At 39.5% G+C, this 13,887-nt stretch overlaps 1 protein-coding gene across 1 annotated transcript; it reads left to right on the top strand.

Moving 5' to 3' along the window:
- The first annotated feature begins 3,412 nt into the window (after positions 1-3,412).
- Positions 3,413-12,364, top strand: EEF1AKMT1 (EEF1A lysine methyltransferase 1). Its single transcript, XM_088140670.1, has 5 exons — positions 3,413-3,536; positions 7,797-7,945; positions 9,559-9,641; positions 10,630-10,910; positions 12,190-12,364. The coding sequence occupies exons 2-5, from the start codon at positions 7,799-7,801 to the stop codon at positions 12,330-12,332; spliced, it is 654 nt and encodes a 217-aa protein (XP_087996796.1). The 5' UTR covers positions 3,413-3,536; positions 7,797-7,798; the 3' UTR covers positions 12,333-12,364.
- The last annotated feature ends 1,523 nt before the right edge of the window (positions 12,365-13,887 follow it).

Genomic DNA, 13,887 nt, shown 5'->3' with positions numbered 1-13,887 from the left:
TGTTATTGGTTTGGGAGGTTGTTTTACTACCTCTACAGATTTAATAGTGTATATAGTGTGGCTTCGAATTCAGCCTCAACACATCTAGGTTGAGCCAGTTAGGAAGAATGTTTAGTGGGGAGGACAAGACATTCTTTCTTTGGAAGAGAATGTTCCATATGCAGACTCAATGGAAATCTTAATTTTTCACATGTAGCAGTCTCTCATACTGTTCTCCCAGCACTTGGATTTGGGTCACATGATTGATATAATATTCTACTATATCAGGTGAAAATTGTTCCTGGAGAAAAGCTTTAAATTATCCATTTATTAATTTTTAAGATATAGATGTGTTTTTCACAATGGCTTACCAAAGATACATATGATATATCATAGTGGTAAGATCCCACACAGGGTGCTATTAAAACTTGTAATTTTTTTTTTAAAAGGAGAGAAAGTGGAAGGAAAGGAGCATTTCTGATCTCATCAGAAAACTATATTAAAAAGAAAATAAGTAAAATTAGAACTGTGGTTTGATCCTATTTTGATGCAGGAGAAGCAGAGATTTTGTTTCCTTGCATCTTGTTGTCTCATCATATCACTATCCCTGCTTTCTCGTATCCCACTTCTCCTAAATCCATCATCCAACATTGTGCATATCTATCAAATTAGCAGTGGACTTTAAGGACTAGTCACAATGTTGCCTGAAAACACCTTGGAACAAGCTGGGTATTCAAAACATCTTTGGATCTGGTAGATTTCCCATTGTCTCTACTTTCAAAAACTGCAATCCAGAAGCCAAAATAAGTTTATGAGATGACCTGCAGGTTGGCTGTTTAAAGCACACGCAACAGAAAAAGTAGTTCCAAACACTGCAACAGTATTTGATTTATTAGCCTACTATCAAAGAATGTACATGCAGAATTTTGAAATCTTACTATGTAAGAATTTTGAAAGCATTTATTTTTGTCCTTTTTATACTGGCTTTCAACCATGTTCTGAAGAGATTTTTTTAAAAAAACAAAACAAAGGTAGATTAGCTCAATTTCCGTTTTCAAAAATCAAGCCCTTGTTTTCTTGCTACTTCTCAGAATTTAGCTTGGCAATATTCTTCCTCAGTACCCAATAATTTCTTGCAGCCATCTAACATTTGAAAGGCAATCCTCATTTAGCACTATAAACATGGTGTCATGTGCCAAACATCAGCTTATGATAACTAATTTTTTCTTTTTTTTAATCTGAATTTCTAGTTAATGATTGTGGTGGAAAAACTTCTCCCCCTATAATAAACATAGTTAGGCTACCAGGTCTAGGCTGCAACAATGCAAATGACTACTGGATGGCAACCTAAAGATACAGAAATCTCTACCTCTCTGCTTCCACCTAGTGGTTCTGCAATCCAGTTATGAGAGTCCTTACATGGATCTAGCAATTCGGTAGCCCTTGTTTAGCATCTGCCTGTACAGCGAACTTTCGCAGTTACAACAGTGATGAAAACAACTTTGTGACCAGTCCTTGCATTTACAACCTTCGCAGGTCTGTAAAGCAAAGGAAAACAAGATCATAAGCACAGGCACAATTTCACTTAGTGACTGCTTCACTTAACAACCGAGTTGCAGGTCCCAATTTTGTTAAGCAAGGATTACTTGTATGCAAGTTACTCGTTAGAGTGGGACTATAAATCTAATTCTGTTCCTGCAGCCTGCCTCATATTTGTAGGCTCTTAATTGACAAGAGTACAGTACAAAACATCCAGTGTAAACCTGTTCCTTTCCTAAGACAAAATTATTGAGATTGTTTGCAGAACACATTTATGCTTAGTTAATTTAACCATGAAACTACAAGTTTGGAGAGCCAGTTTGGTGTTGTGGTTAAGGCATCAGGCTAGAAACCGAGAGACCAGGAGTTCTAGTCCCACCTTAAGCACGAAGCCAGCTGGGTGACCTTGGGCCAGTCACTCTCTCAGCCTCAGGAAGAAGCAGGCAGTGGCAAACCACTTCTGCAATCTTGCCAAGAAAACTGCAGGGACTTGTCCAGACAGTCGCCAAGAGTCAACACCGGCTTGAAGCCCCCCCCAAAGAAAAACTATTTTGGGGCAAATCACTAACTACACAGATGGGCTTTGCGTAGCACATTAAGCTAAAATGTGGTTGACTGGTCTGCAATTCGGTATGTTTAGCAGCCATAGTATAACACAATTATAAATTTATCTAATAGCCTAATAGAATATCACTGTTTCTGCCTGGCCTTTCTATGACTTGGCATCAGTGAGTTTGTCCTTGGGGGGGGAAAGCTACAGGTTCTCTTTGATATTTGAAACAAAGTGGATTTTATAGTGTTGTCAGTCCTACAAAGTAGACTGGACTAGGAAACCAACACCATGTAGGTCAGTACTACTTTTACAGTAAAGCTTTATAAGAGAATCTTGCAAGTCTGAATGTGCTTCCCCCTCCCGCCCTTCATCTTCCTGTGAACTAGGGAGGGGCTTTTCCGAGACTTTTCTCAAGTCACTTCTTGGCCCTGGCTCAGGCCTTTTTTATCTGACCATTGCCTTGGTAGGTTCTTCCTCCTGTCCTTCAAGGCCATTGCCTCTGTCCTCTACAAGTGCTCTTGTATGCCGCCTTGTGTTAAATGTGAAAACAAATGCCCCCAGAAGATGGAACTTCAATTTACTTATTATTTTTTGGAGAGCCACACTCACACATGTTCATCTGATTTAACTGGGGTTACAAGAAGTCTGTGATGGGTCATTTCTATTTAAGGAAGAAATAGCAACAAACAAGTTTTCTGAGAAACCATGCAAAGTGCTAAATTGTGTTTATTTTAAACAGAAAGATTACTCACCTTCTATAAAAAGGCACTACTGAGAACCAATTTATCATAGATTCTGGACTCTGCACAATCACTTGCACTTAACTGTGGATTAAAGCTCTGACTAGTGCCACCCAAAAACTATGAATAAGGACCGTATGTGATGCTTCTGAGCAACACTGCCATTTACACAATTGCCCGTTTGTAGCAACAGGGGCTCGTGCAGACATCATTTCGCTGGCTTGTTTAGCCCTGGAACTGGGAGTGGAAAAATCCTCCCCTGCACTGTGTGGTAAATAAACCTTGAATTTAAAAAATGCCCTAAGCCCTCTCACTGTTTTACCGTGACAGATGATAACGTTGTCTCGCTGGGGATTTATCAGACGGGAAAAGAAGGAATGGGACGCTCTGCAAATCCTACGGCGACCCTCATCCCATCACACCCTTTTCAGCTCTAAAGAGCCCCCCAAAATGCGGTGCTTGGCAAGAACCAGGGAAGCCACGCTCTTTAGCTCCATTTTCCTTGGCCCCTGCCTTCCCGTCCTCCCTTTTGCACCCCTTCCCCCCCAGTAGCGCCTATTAAAATAGGGACCAGGTCAGGACAGCGCCCGCCTCCCCGCCCCCCCCCCCCCCGCGAGGTGCCGGAGCTCCTCCCGCGCTAGAGGGCGCCGCGCGTGGGCGCCGGAGCGAGGAAAGGCGGAGCTCCGGGCGGGAGGCGGCCGGGAGCCGAGAGGCCTAGGCTGCCGGTGAGTGTAGCGGCTGTGAGCGGACGGGGGGCGGGAGAGCGGGCTGCCGGGGAGGGGAGCGCCAGCGGCGGAGGGAGATAGCCGCGACGGGGCGCACGAGTAGCGGAGGGGCAGCTTTTCCCCCGACTTCCAGGGTCTGACTGGGTTTGGTCTCCAGCGCCTGGCCCGTCTTCCGGAGCGCTGTGGCCGAGCGGACGCCCCGGGCCCGTCAACTAGCCCCCTGCGTGTTGTCCTTGCGGGACGTGCGGGCCCAGTCCGCGCGATTAGTTAGTTCTGAGTTTCAGCGTTGGGCTTCTCTGTCTGCAAACAGGCGGCCGGCCGCGAGATGGCAGCAGCGGGGGCTCCTTGGCTGCCTTCTGGCGGCCGTCTGTGTATTTGCGGAGCGGCTGGGGCAACCTGCACTCGTATTCGTTTGCCGCGTGGACGGTGAGCGGTGCAGCCTGGGTTGGCCCGCGGAGTCCTTGGCGCTCTCTGAGCTTGGTTGCTTGCTTGCGGACGTTTCATTACCTGGCTAGGTAACATCCTCGGTGCCCTGCCGGACCCTGGCAGGCACTGGGTCGGCCTGCCGGACAAAGGCCGCCCCGAAAGATGCTGGTGAGCAAGGAGACCGATGTTACTCCTTTCAGTCTGGGCAGCAGGGTGGCATCAGAAGACTGAACAGGAGAGAGGACCTTTGCACACTTCCTGCCCTGGCGTGTAAAAGCTACAAGGTTTCCTCTAGCTTCCCCTCCTGTTCCGCCCCAGATGTTATTTTTCTGCTGTTAGGTGGGCTCTTTCAGAAGGGTAATACAGTACTGAATCACCAGGACAGCTGAACTGCCCCACTGAAATAATAGCATGACCAGCTGCTTACTGATACTGCAGGGCTCTGTGGTAGTTCCAGGCTTTCTGTTAGCGGCAAACTTTGCTTTTGTACCTGTAAGTTTGCTACTTTATGGGCAATCTGGAAGGTGTGCAACTAGCTCATTGGCTCTCTTGGCCTTATTACTGTCATGCCACCATAGTGATCCTGAAATGCCAGCAATTTTCCTTGTCTTTACAAGAGTGGAAGTTACAGGTGAAGTGTACAATGGACTTAAAACATACAGATTTTTAATAAAATCAGAGCAGGGAAAAGTCAGATTCCATGGCAGAAGAAATGTGCTTCAAGGTGGATGTGAGTTCTTAAAAAAAGAAGACACTAGAAGTATAATTCCAGACAATTCCAATGGGAGAAAAAAATGTAAAAGCAGATGGCTGCACAGAAAGCATCTAAGATTTCAACACTGAGGAGGACATACTTAGAAGGTAGAAAGAGGCCAGTTCACCAAGGCTGAGTACACACAGGTAGCTCAGGACTGCTGAGATTGTCAGGAAAATTAAAAATTTGAAAATAATGAAAATTAAAATTGGAATGAGCTGAGGCTGATGTGAAACTAAGAACAAAAGAAGTGCTTCTGGGGTGTGTTAAAAATAAAAGGAAGAATAAATAGTAGCTGCCTTAGTGAAGATTCCAAAATACTAAAAAAACAACCCTGAAAGGCAGAGCTACCAACTCCTGTTATGGCTTAAGCTTCTCTAAAACAAGAAGGTATTTATTTCATCAGGTAACTGTGAAGAACAAGATGATGAAGAAGAAGGATTTCAGCTGGATAGAAATAACATCAGGAATACTTGGGTTTTTTTTTTAATGAATTTACATTTCCAGGACCAGATGAATTGCATTCTATGTACTGAAGGAATGTTACTCTGCAACTTCACCAATTACTTAGAGGTGATGTGCTCCCTTTCACTGATGGTGTTCAAGCAGAATATAGACAGCCACCTGATGCTTAGTAGATTACTCCATTGAGCAAGGAGTTGGACTCAGAAGCCTAAGAGTTTCCTTCTGACTCCATGAACCTTCCAAATGTAAACGGTGATTAATATACAGTGAATGTTCATGAAGGTTGGTATTTTATAAGGAAAGTTACATTTCATAATTATGTTCCATTCAGAGGTACTGAGCTGTGTCTGCTGGCAGAACAACTTTTCCCAATAGAGTAGATCCTTTGAATGCCCAAGTCTGGAACCATGCGAGTAGTTTCAGGGGGAAGGGTGGGAGACGGCAAGGGGAGATTTCATTGCCCGAGAGGATATCTGCTCACATAACTCCGTGGCCTGTTTCTTCTCAAACTCTTCAAGGTAGGGCAGCCTTTTTAGTTTCCTTTATGTGCTGTCTGCCATGTGGCCAGACTCTTGCTAATGGCCTTTACTTTAAGTTACCGTGAATTTATTTTTCATGCAGCAGAACTGTAAGCATGATAGATATACAGTACAATTTATGTCACTTTTACTCAATCATTGTTGGTGTTTAAGTGACCATGCTTGCAGTCTTATTGAAGTTGTAGGTGAGAATTATAGTCCTTCTGGTAAAAAAGTGCAAGAATCTCTGTTTAGCTACAGTACAGTTGAAGAAGATTGACCTTTCAGCTGCTGTTGTACTCCAACTCCCATCCTCCCTAGCCAACATTATCAATCATTAGGGATACTGGAAAATTTAGTCCATAACATGTGGAGGACCATCCAGTTTCCCTTCATGAAATAGTGTATGAAGTTTCCTCCATGTCTTTGTGGGGCCCCTCTTGTGACCTTAATGTCATCGTGACTGCCTCCTAACCCTAGTGAGACACATTGGTCACCTTTTCTAAAATTCTAAATTTGCCATCCTTCGGAGCTTCTGATTATCAAAACAGCCAAAAGAATATTGGACACAGAATTATATGCAGGTGTCCATGGCAGTATATTTATTAGCTCATCTTATTTTCTTTCATATGTGCATAATTACTTTTTCCTTGGCTGTGGTTTTGTTACAGTTTTAATATTTAGATCTTCAAAAGCTTATGTTATGTGTAGCATGCTTTGTTGTTGAAAGAAATTCCATTAGAATTGGTAATATTTTTCCTGGCATTAAAGCTGCACAAGACCAAAACAATAATAAACCAAACAAGAAATATTTGTTTAAAACATTTGCATAATTTGCTTGAAAGAAATAGCTGCAGGCATCTCTTTGGATACGTGACTTCAGTGCACAAAGGATTTTTCGTTATCAAATACTGTATGTTTAACAAAAATACACACAGCTGGTTATTTATAAAATGAAAACATATTTTCTTGATGACTGTGCTGTACTGACTTGGAAGAGAATAATGAGATCCAGTTGAAACATAACCATTCCCTTTTAACACCTTCAAATTGCAGTTGAAATAACTTTCGTGGTTTTTTCTTAAAAATTAAAAGATACCTTCAACGTGAAAGAATATGGGAAGGGTCTGTTTCCAAGCAGCATTCTTAGATGTAGTGGAAATCATTATTTTAGATGAGCTGAACCAAACTATTTGGATCTCTATATTTACACATTTGAAAAAAGTGCATAAGGAAAATGAATGATATGGGGAATGATAGCAGGAACGTGGGGCAGGAGGCAGATAGGACTTCCTAGACCTTAGTCTTGCTAGGGTTCCCAATACTTCTCTGTTGCCCCCTTAGTATCTTTACTCTGCCAGAGAACATCACAGTGATGCCTCCTTCAAATCAGTGAAAAGCTTTTGAAGTCTTTGCAGTGTTCCAGATCCATTCCTATTAGTGCTTTGTGCTGTGACCATCCCTCTCTCAGCTACTCTTTAGCCCAGTATTGTAGGATTCTGCTTTCTTTCCTCTCATCATGTCCAACCTTCATTTCATATATTTATAAATTCTTACCTATTTAGGGGGCAAATTAATTTTGTTTTATTCTATTCCTTTTGAGGACAGCTTACTATGACAGTCATTCCTGTAAGTAAAGCATTGTAACCTTCCTTTCAAAGTATTTTCTGTCTGTTTTAATGTGTAATGCACCACAAGTAGTCCTTGTTTAGCAACTGTTTGAAGTTACAATGGTGATGAAAAAGTAACTTTACGACCAATCATTGCATTTATGACTTTCGCAGATCTGTAAAGCAAAGGAAAGCTGACATAAAATCATAAGCGCAGGGACGATTTCACTTAGCGACCACATTGTTTAATGACCAAGTTGCTGGTCCCAGTTGTGGTCACTTAATGAGGATTACCTGTATTGCCAAACAAGTATTTGAAATGAAAACAACTTAGTTGTTTTTGTTTTTAATTCAGGAAATCAGAAAATCTGTTTCTCCCACTTTTGCCTTTCATGGCAAAGTAGTTGAATTTTATAGCTAATTCGTTTATCTTTTGCCGATTCCTTTTGGCTGAGAAAAGGTTCTTTTTCCTGTGATTTATATCTAGAAATGAATTATGGTGACGATGATGTTCCTCAGCTTTCATCTGAAGCTTTAGCTGCTCTGCAGGAGTTCTGTATTGAGCAACAGCAGAGAGAAGCTAAGACCACTGATGGAACTCACAGTTACTCTGTTGGCTCTATTGAAGAGAACTGGGTAAGCATTTTTACTAAAATATGGCTAATGGTGGCTCTTCCGTTAGGAGCCTCACAAGGTTTCAATTCTAGTTCCCACAAATAAATGGAAATTGCAGTGGCTAAGTGGAGTTGCTAAGTTTCCAGTGAGCATAAAGCACTGATTAATGATCTGTGCAAAATAAGAGTAAGGTGGCAATACATGTGCACCTTGGTAGCCATTACATATGACATGGTGTATCATGTGGGTACAGCTTTGTTTCTCATTCTGCATCCTCTACGTCCATTGGCTGATCTGAACTGTAGGCAGAGAATTCTCAGCCAAATACATGTAGAGTCCCCAAACACCCTATTCATTATAAAATGCTTAGAACCATTTGTGAATGGGAACATCATTCAGTGGTGTGCCTACTCACCATTAAGTCTTCATTTAAACTAAACTAATTTTCTGTATCTCTGTTTTGTCTTGACAACATCTAACTCTAATCTGTCAGGATGGATACTAGTCCTTTAAGTTGGTATTTTAACCAAAATTTAAGAGAATTAGAAGGAAGCATTTGAAAATAGCTTCTCCAGCTTTGATAACAACTTAGGTGGCAGTACTTTGATGACCAGGGCTGATCTCAAAACAACAAAGCAAAATTGAGCAGGATGAGACCTGGTTAGTACAAAGACAGGAGTCCATCAGGATTTCCCAGGACAGTTGGCTAGACTAGAAAGTAAAAAAATAAAATAAAATTAGAAGGTGGCACTGGCAAATCACTTCTGTATGTTTGGTAAGAAAAACAGGGAGCTCACCAGAAGAACTCAGCTAATAGGAGCTTTTATTTAACACATTCAGTATTTAAAAGTTCTTAATGAAGATTTTCTTATAGCTGAGAATACACTCCCAGTAGCCTTGCCCATCACACCTACCCTTCCTCCAAATTCAATACTCCACCTTTGCACCATATTCCTCTCATAATAGGCATAAGACTTGTATTTGAAAAAAATCATGTTGTATTCCTCCTTTCCCCTAATTCTTCATCAAGGTTGGTTTTTTGTTTTGGATGGGAGAGGGAGTTGACATGTATTTTGCTGAGTATTTGTAAACAGTATGGCCATGAGTTTCATGCAAGGCCATTCGCAAGGAGTGGGGGGCATGTCAAAAAAGTCAAGATGGAAGTCACATCTGCTACTTTGACTTTCCTGACACTCCCCACCCTCCCATAGATGCCCTGGCTCCCTAGTGCTTGATCTGCCTTCTGTTGTGTATGAGGTTATGTGTGTTTGTGTTTCTTCTGTTTGGCTAAATTAGGGATGCCCAACTTGCAGCCATTTTGCTGCATACTTCCTAAAGTCCCAAAGTTCTGCAGTGTGCTTTTGTTTGTGTGCATGAAATAAGGCCTGACATGGTATTCCATTGTTGTTTTGCCCTTAACACTTCCAAACTCCCCCAAATTGGCTGAATATGCTATGCTAGTCTCCTGCAGAGTCTATAGGTCTATACACCCTACGACTCCTAGAGGCTTTAGGAATAAATCAACTCAAGTGGATCTCTGGTTGGCCACGTCTGGGTTGAAGAAAAGTAGCCTTCTACCAATAAATGTTACTGAAAAATTATCCTGTTAACATTTGCATTTTTTATCCTTCCAGCAACTGAGCCAGTTTTGGTATGATTCTGAAACAGCATTTTGTTTAGCTAATGAGGCCATAAGAGCTGCTGGGAAAGGTGGCAGGTAAATTCTGTTGGCTTTCTATATCCCAAGCATTGTGACTATCTTGTAAACATCCTGTATCCTGGCTTCTACGTCTATCAACCCTCTCTTTTGAGAGCATTAAACTATAATGCAGTTTTGACTGTGAGGGTTCGTGGTTAAGACACAGGACTGTCAGATGGGAGGCAAGAATCACTAACTAGTTTCCTACACAGATCTCTCAAGTATATACAAACAGCTTTAGCTCCTCACAATAACCTCCTTTTCCATTTTACAGATAAGAGGTTGAGATTTGTCTTTTAATGAGTTTATAATCCATAGAAGAATTTCAATCCAGAGCTTTATTCAGGGGTGTCTGAGCAAGGGCAGGTCAAAAAAGTAAATATGGTAGCTATGACAATACAATCAAGCCCCTGCACGCTTTTACATGCGTAAAAAAATGGGGCTTCCATCATGTGATCAGGGCCGCCATCGTAAATTTGTGACCGCCTACCCCCTATACAGACTCCTGCCTTTATTAGCCCAATCAGCTTTTTTTGCTGCACAGAACTCTGAGGTTAGTAATATTTCTTTAAAAAGTATTTACATTTGCATATGCATAAACCACACACAAGAGAGGTGTGCTTATAATAATGCTAGAAATAGAAGCAGCTTATTTTCAGGAAGCCATGCCTGTTTGATCCTGCCCTATTATAGAATAGATGGACAGGCTGTTTATTCAGTAGTGTTACTTTTTGAGTGGAAGGTTGTTTGTAAAGTTAACTTGGGTTGCAATACTGTGCATATTCACCCAAGAACAAGGTTGCACTGTGCAATGAATACATTCAGTTATTTCAAATTAGCACTTTCCTGTCTTTGGGGAGAAAAAAAAATTGGCAGGTGTGTAATTGAACAAGAATGATGTTCATGGGGTCAAGTAAATATTTAAATGCTTATATGCAGGAGAAGATGTGAATTAAACATTTTGATGTATTAAATAACTTCTGTGCTTGCTTCATTATCCCTGCAGGATAGCTTGTGTCAGTGCCCCTAGTGTGTATCAAAAACTCAAAGAGCAGGACAGCCAAGATTTTTCGACCTGCATTTTGGAATATGACCAAAGATTTTCTATGTATGGAGCAGAGTATATTTTCTATGATTACAACAGTCCTTTGGAACTTCCAACCCACCTTGAAGCACATAGTTTTGATATTGTCTTAGCAGATCCACCATACTTATCTGAAGAATGTCTCAAAAAAATAGCAGAAACCATAAAATACTTAACTAAAGGAAAGATTCTGCTGTGTACAGGTATATCTCTTGTTTTCTTGAATGCATTTGCTTCAGTAGTTTTTGGAAAGAAAACAGTAGCCATTTGTGACATCTTATTTTGAATAATGCAAATCTATAATAATAAAGTTTCTGTGGGTTTAAAGAATGTTCTGATAAAGCTACAGGTAGTCCTCATTTAGCGATTGCCTTGTTTAGTGACCATTTGCAGTTACAACTGTGACGAAAAAGTAACGTTATGAACAATCCTGACATTTACAACCTTCGTAGGTGTGTTAAGCAAAGAAAAGGTGAAGTAAGTTCATAACCACAGTCACAGTTTCACTTAGTGACTCCTTTGCTTAACGATTGAGTTGCTGGTGCCAGTTGTGGTCACTAAACAAGGACTACCTGTAATTAAATATTTCACCTGTCATTGGTGTACTAAAGGTGACCAGCAGAGACCAACAGCATTGTTCTATAATCTTTTTCTCTCTCTATTTGGGGGGAAAGTAAAAAGGGGAGGAAGTACAGGGAAATAACACCATTGTCAAAAATATCAAAGTGCAATGGGTAGTAAAGGTTCAGAGGATTAGCATTAACTCAAAGAATATAGCTAGTAATGAAGATGGATTTAAGAAATCAAGCGGCATTTGGAACAAATTTCAAAGCATGGTCTAGTTCACCTGAGACATGTATATATTTGTCCTGTTGTGTATTCAGGTATGGTGGATGTGCTATGGCTAATCTATGAATACAGTGTATTTGATTTATTGTTTAAAAGAAAGCTCTACGAAGTGTTTCAATCATACAATAGAACAAATATTACTTTTTAGTGTAGGTTTTCATGGCTGGTATCTGTGGGCAGTGTTGGGCTTCAGGGTTTAGTAACCATGGTCCAGAGACCAGATTTCTTGACATTTCGCCAGCAACTAACCTCTGAAGCCCAACACTGCCCATTCCTTTTTGGATTATATTTTTTTCAAACTGTCCCATTTCTTCTGATTTGGGAACTAATCAGTTCTTCCCCGCAGTGAATGATATAGTATAAGGTGAAAAAAACAGAAGTCCTGGAGGTGTAGTTTGAGAAGGAGAATTTGCATTATTTGATAGCTTTATCATAACACATGAATGATGCTGCCTCTGAATGTAGTGGTTTATCTGTGGACACCAGCTTCTGGGAAATATCTATCAGGAAAGAATTTTTGTTTTTGTATCCAATTTAGGAGCTTCTTGAGAGCATCTGATAGACCATAACTGAAAATAGATAAAACCCTGTTCTGATCCAGCAGGAGTATTCTAAATTTTGTTTTGTTTTCAGGTTTAATCATGGAGGAATATGCTGCCAAGTATCTTGGTGTGAAGATGTGCAAGTTTATTCCAAAACATGCTCGAAATTTAGCTAATGAATTTCGATGTTATGTGAATTATGATTCTGGACTGGATTTGGATTCTCTCTCTTAATAACCCAATAAAAATGAATAGAATATTTCAAACTCGGGTGATTTTCCTTTTCTGACAAAGTGAACACCTGCCATTTCTTTTTTTAATAATGTATCTTTCTTATTTATTTATTTATTTAAATTTGTATTTGTATCAGTCAGCATTTTTTGCTAAAAGTTTCTGGTTACATTTCAGCTGATACATTTTTTGTAGGTTTTCTTTTTTCTATTTTATGTACAAGGAGGTGCTATTATCCATAATTATACCTATTGTATAGTGTTGATTTTAAAGTTTTAAGAGACATTTACTGGAGCATACAGAGCTACTTGTCTGTCATAGCAAAGGGGCAGGGTCTGGAAAAGAGCCTATCACAAGAATGGTTATTCATTTAAAATAATTATATGAATCAATACTTTCCTGTAAAATTCATCAGCTAAAATGAATTTTTTTCAATATTTTGAATTTCCTCACATTTTCAAGTGTTGAAGGGGTAAAATGATTCCTTGCTTCTTTTGGCCATAAAAGATAATCAGTGCTTTATGAAATGCTAGGAATATATTCATAATATTTTTACTGTACAGCATTCTGTATGATCCTTATTTTGCTTTGTAAGGTAATACAAAGCCACTTAAGCACATCTTTTGATGGGGGAGATAAGAGTTCTCTTCTTTTTTGAGTCCACACTGGGCTTGATAGGGCAAGCTGCAATAAAGTGAATTCTTTCAACATCTATAGTTTTATTACCTGTCTTGAAGATTTAATTCTTTGGAAGATATCCCAATGCTGATATGCCTAGACTTAGCAGTAGGCCTATCGATCCTATCGATGAAGAGAATTTGTTTTAATTATTTTAATTAAATTTTAAAAATTAATTGTTTTAATTGAAATTAAAATAAATTATTAACAATCTTCATTATTTTTGCTAAGCCTTATTTAGATTTGATGAGTACATTTGTGAAAGGGAATGCTAAAGTTAAACAAAAGTGGATCTTTTACAGATTAAGATGATGGAGTCTTAATCTGTAAAAAAAAAAGTATCTTTTTTTTTAAGAAAAATATTTTCTCCAAGATGAGAAATATCTTTTGGAAATTACTTTTGATCAGATTTATATAGGTAAAATTGAAGTGATTTCAGTTAAAATGTCATCTAATTTAATAGTCAAACACAAGTTTTTAGATCCTGAATAATATTAAATGATTTTGATAGTTAAATGTGGCTAATGCTGGATATATTTTTATGGCTCAACTAATGAAAAACCATAATTGTTTCACAAATCTGTTTGACTTAAAATTGACCAGATAATTGTTGCTGGGGACTTTAATCCTAGATCCATTACTGGGTTGTAATAAGATTTCAAGGAAAAAAGTCTTTTTAGAGTTGGAATATTCTCCATGCATACATCCAGGAATTTAATTCAATGGACATATGGACACAATTTAACCCAAACAAGCAAGAGTACACATTTTTATCTATCCTGCAGAGCACATATTTAAAATTAGGCTATTTTTTTTAATATCACCATTGACAGTAATTAAGTTGAAAACTGTAATACTCAGTTGTAATTTCTGATCACAT

The sequence above is a fragment of the Python bivittatus genome, unplaced genomic scaffold (assembly GCF_059951505.1).
Source record: "Python bivittatus isolate LINGU-HERP-01145 unplaced genomic scaffold, Pbiv_v1 ctg000340_np1212, whole genome shotgun sequence".
NCBI classification, from domain to species: domain Eukaryota; kingdom Metazoa; phylum Chordata; class Lepidosauria; order Squamata; family Pythonidae; genus Python; species Python bivittatus.
Note: the sequence above shows the minus strand (reverse complement) of the source record. Positions and strands in the feature narration are given on the sequence as shown.

Coding starts and splice junctions, on each gene's coding strand:
- EEF1AKMT1 (XM_088140670.1), top strand. CDS start 7,799: ATGAATTATGGTGACGATGATGTTCCTCAGCTTTCATCTGAAGCTTTA. Junction 9,642..10,629: donor GCTGCTGGGAAAGGTGGCAG/GTAAATTCTGTT, acceptor TTATCCCTGCAG/GATAGCTTGTGTCAGTGCCC. Junction 10,911..12,189: donor AAAGATTCTGCTGTGTACAG/GTATATCTCTTG, acceptor TTTTGTTTTCAG/GTTTAATCATGGAGGAATAT.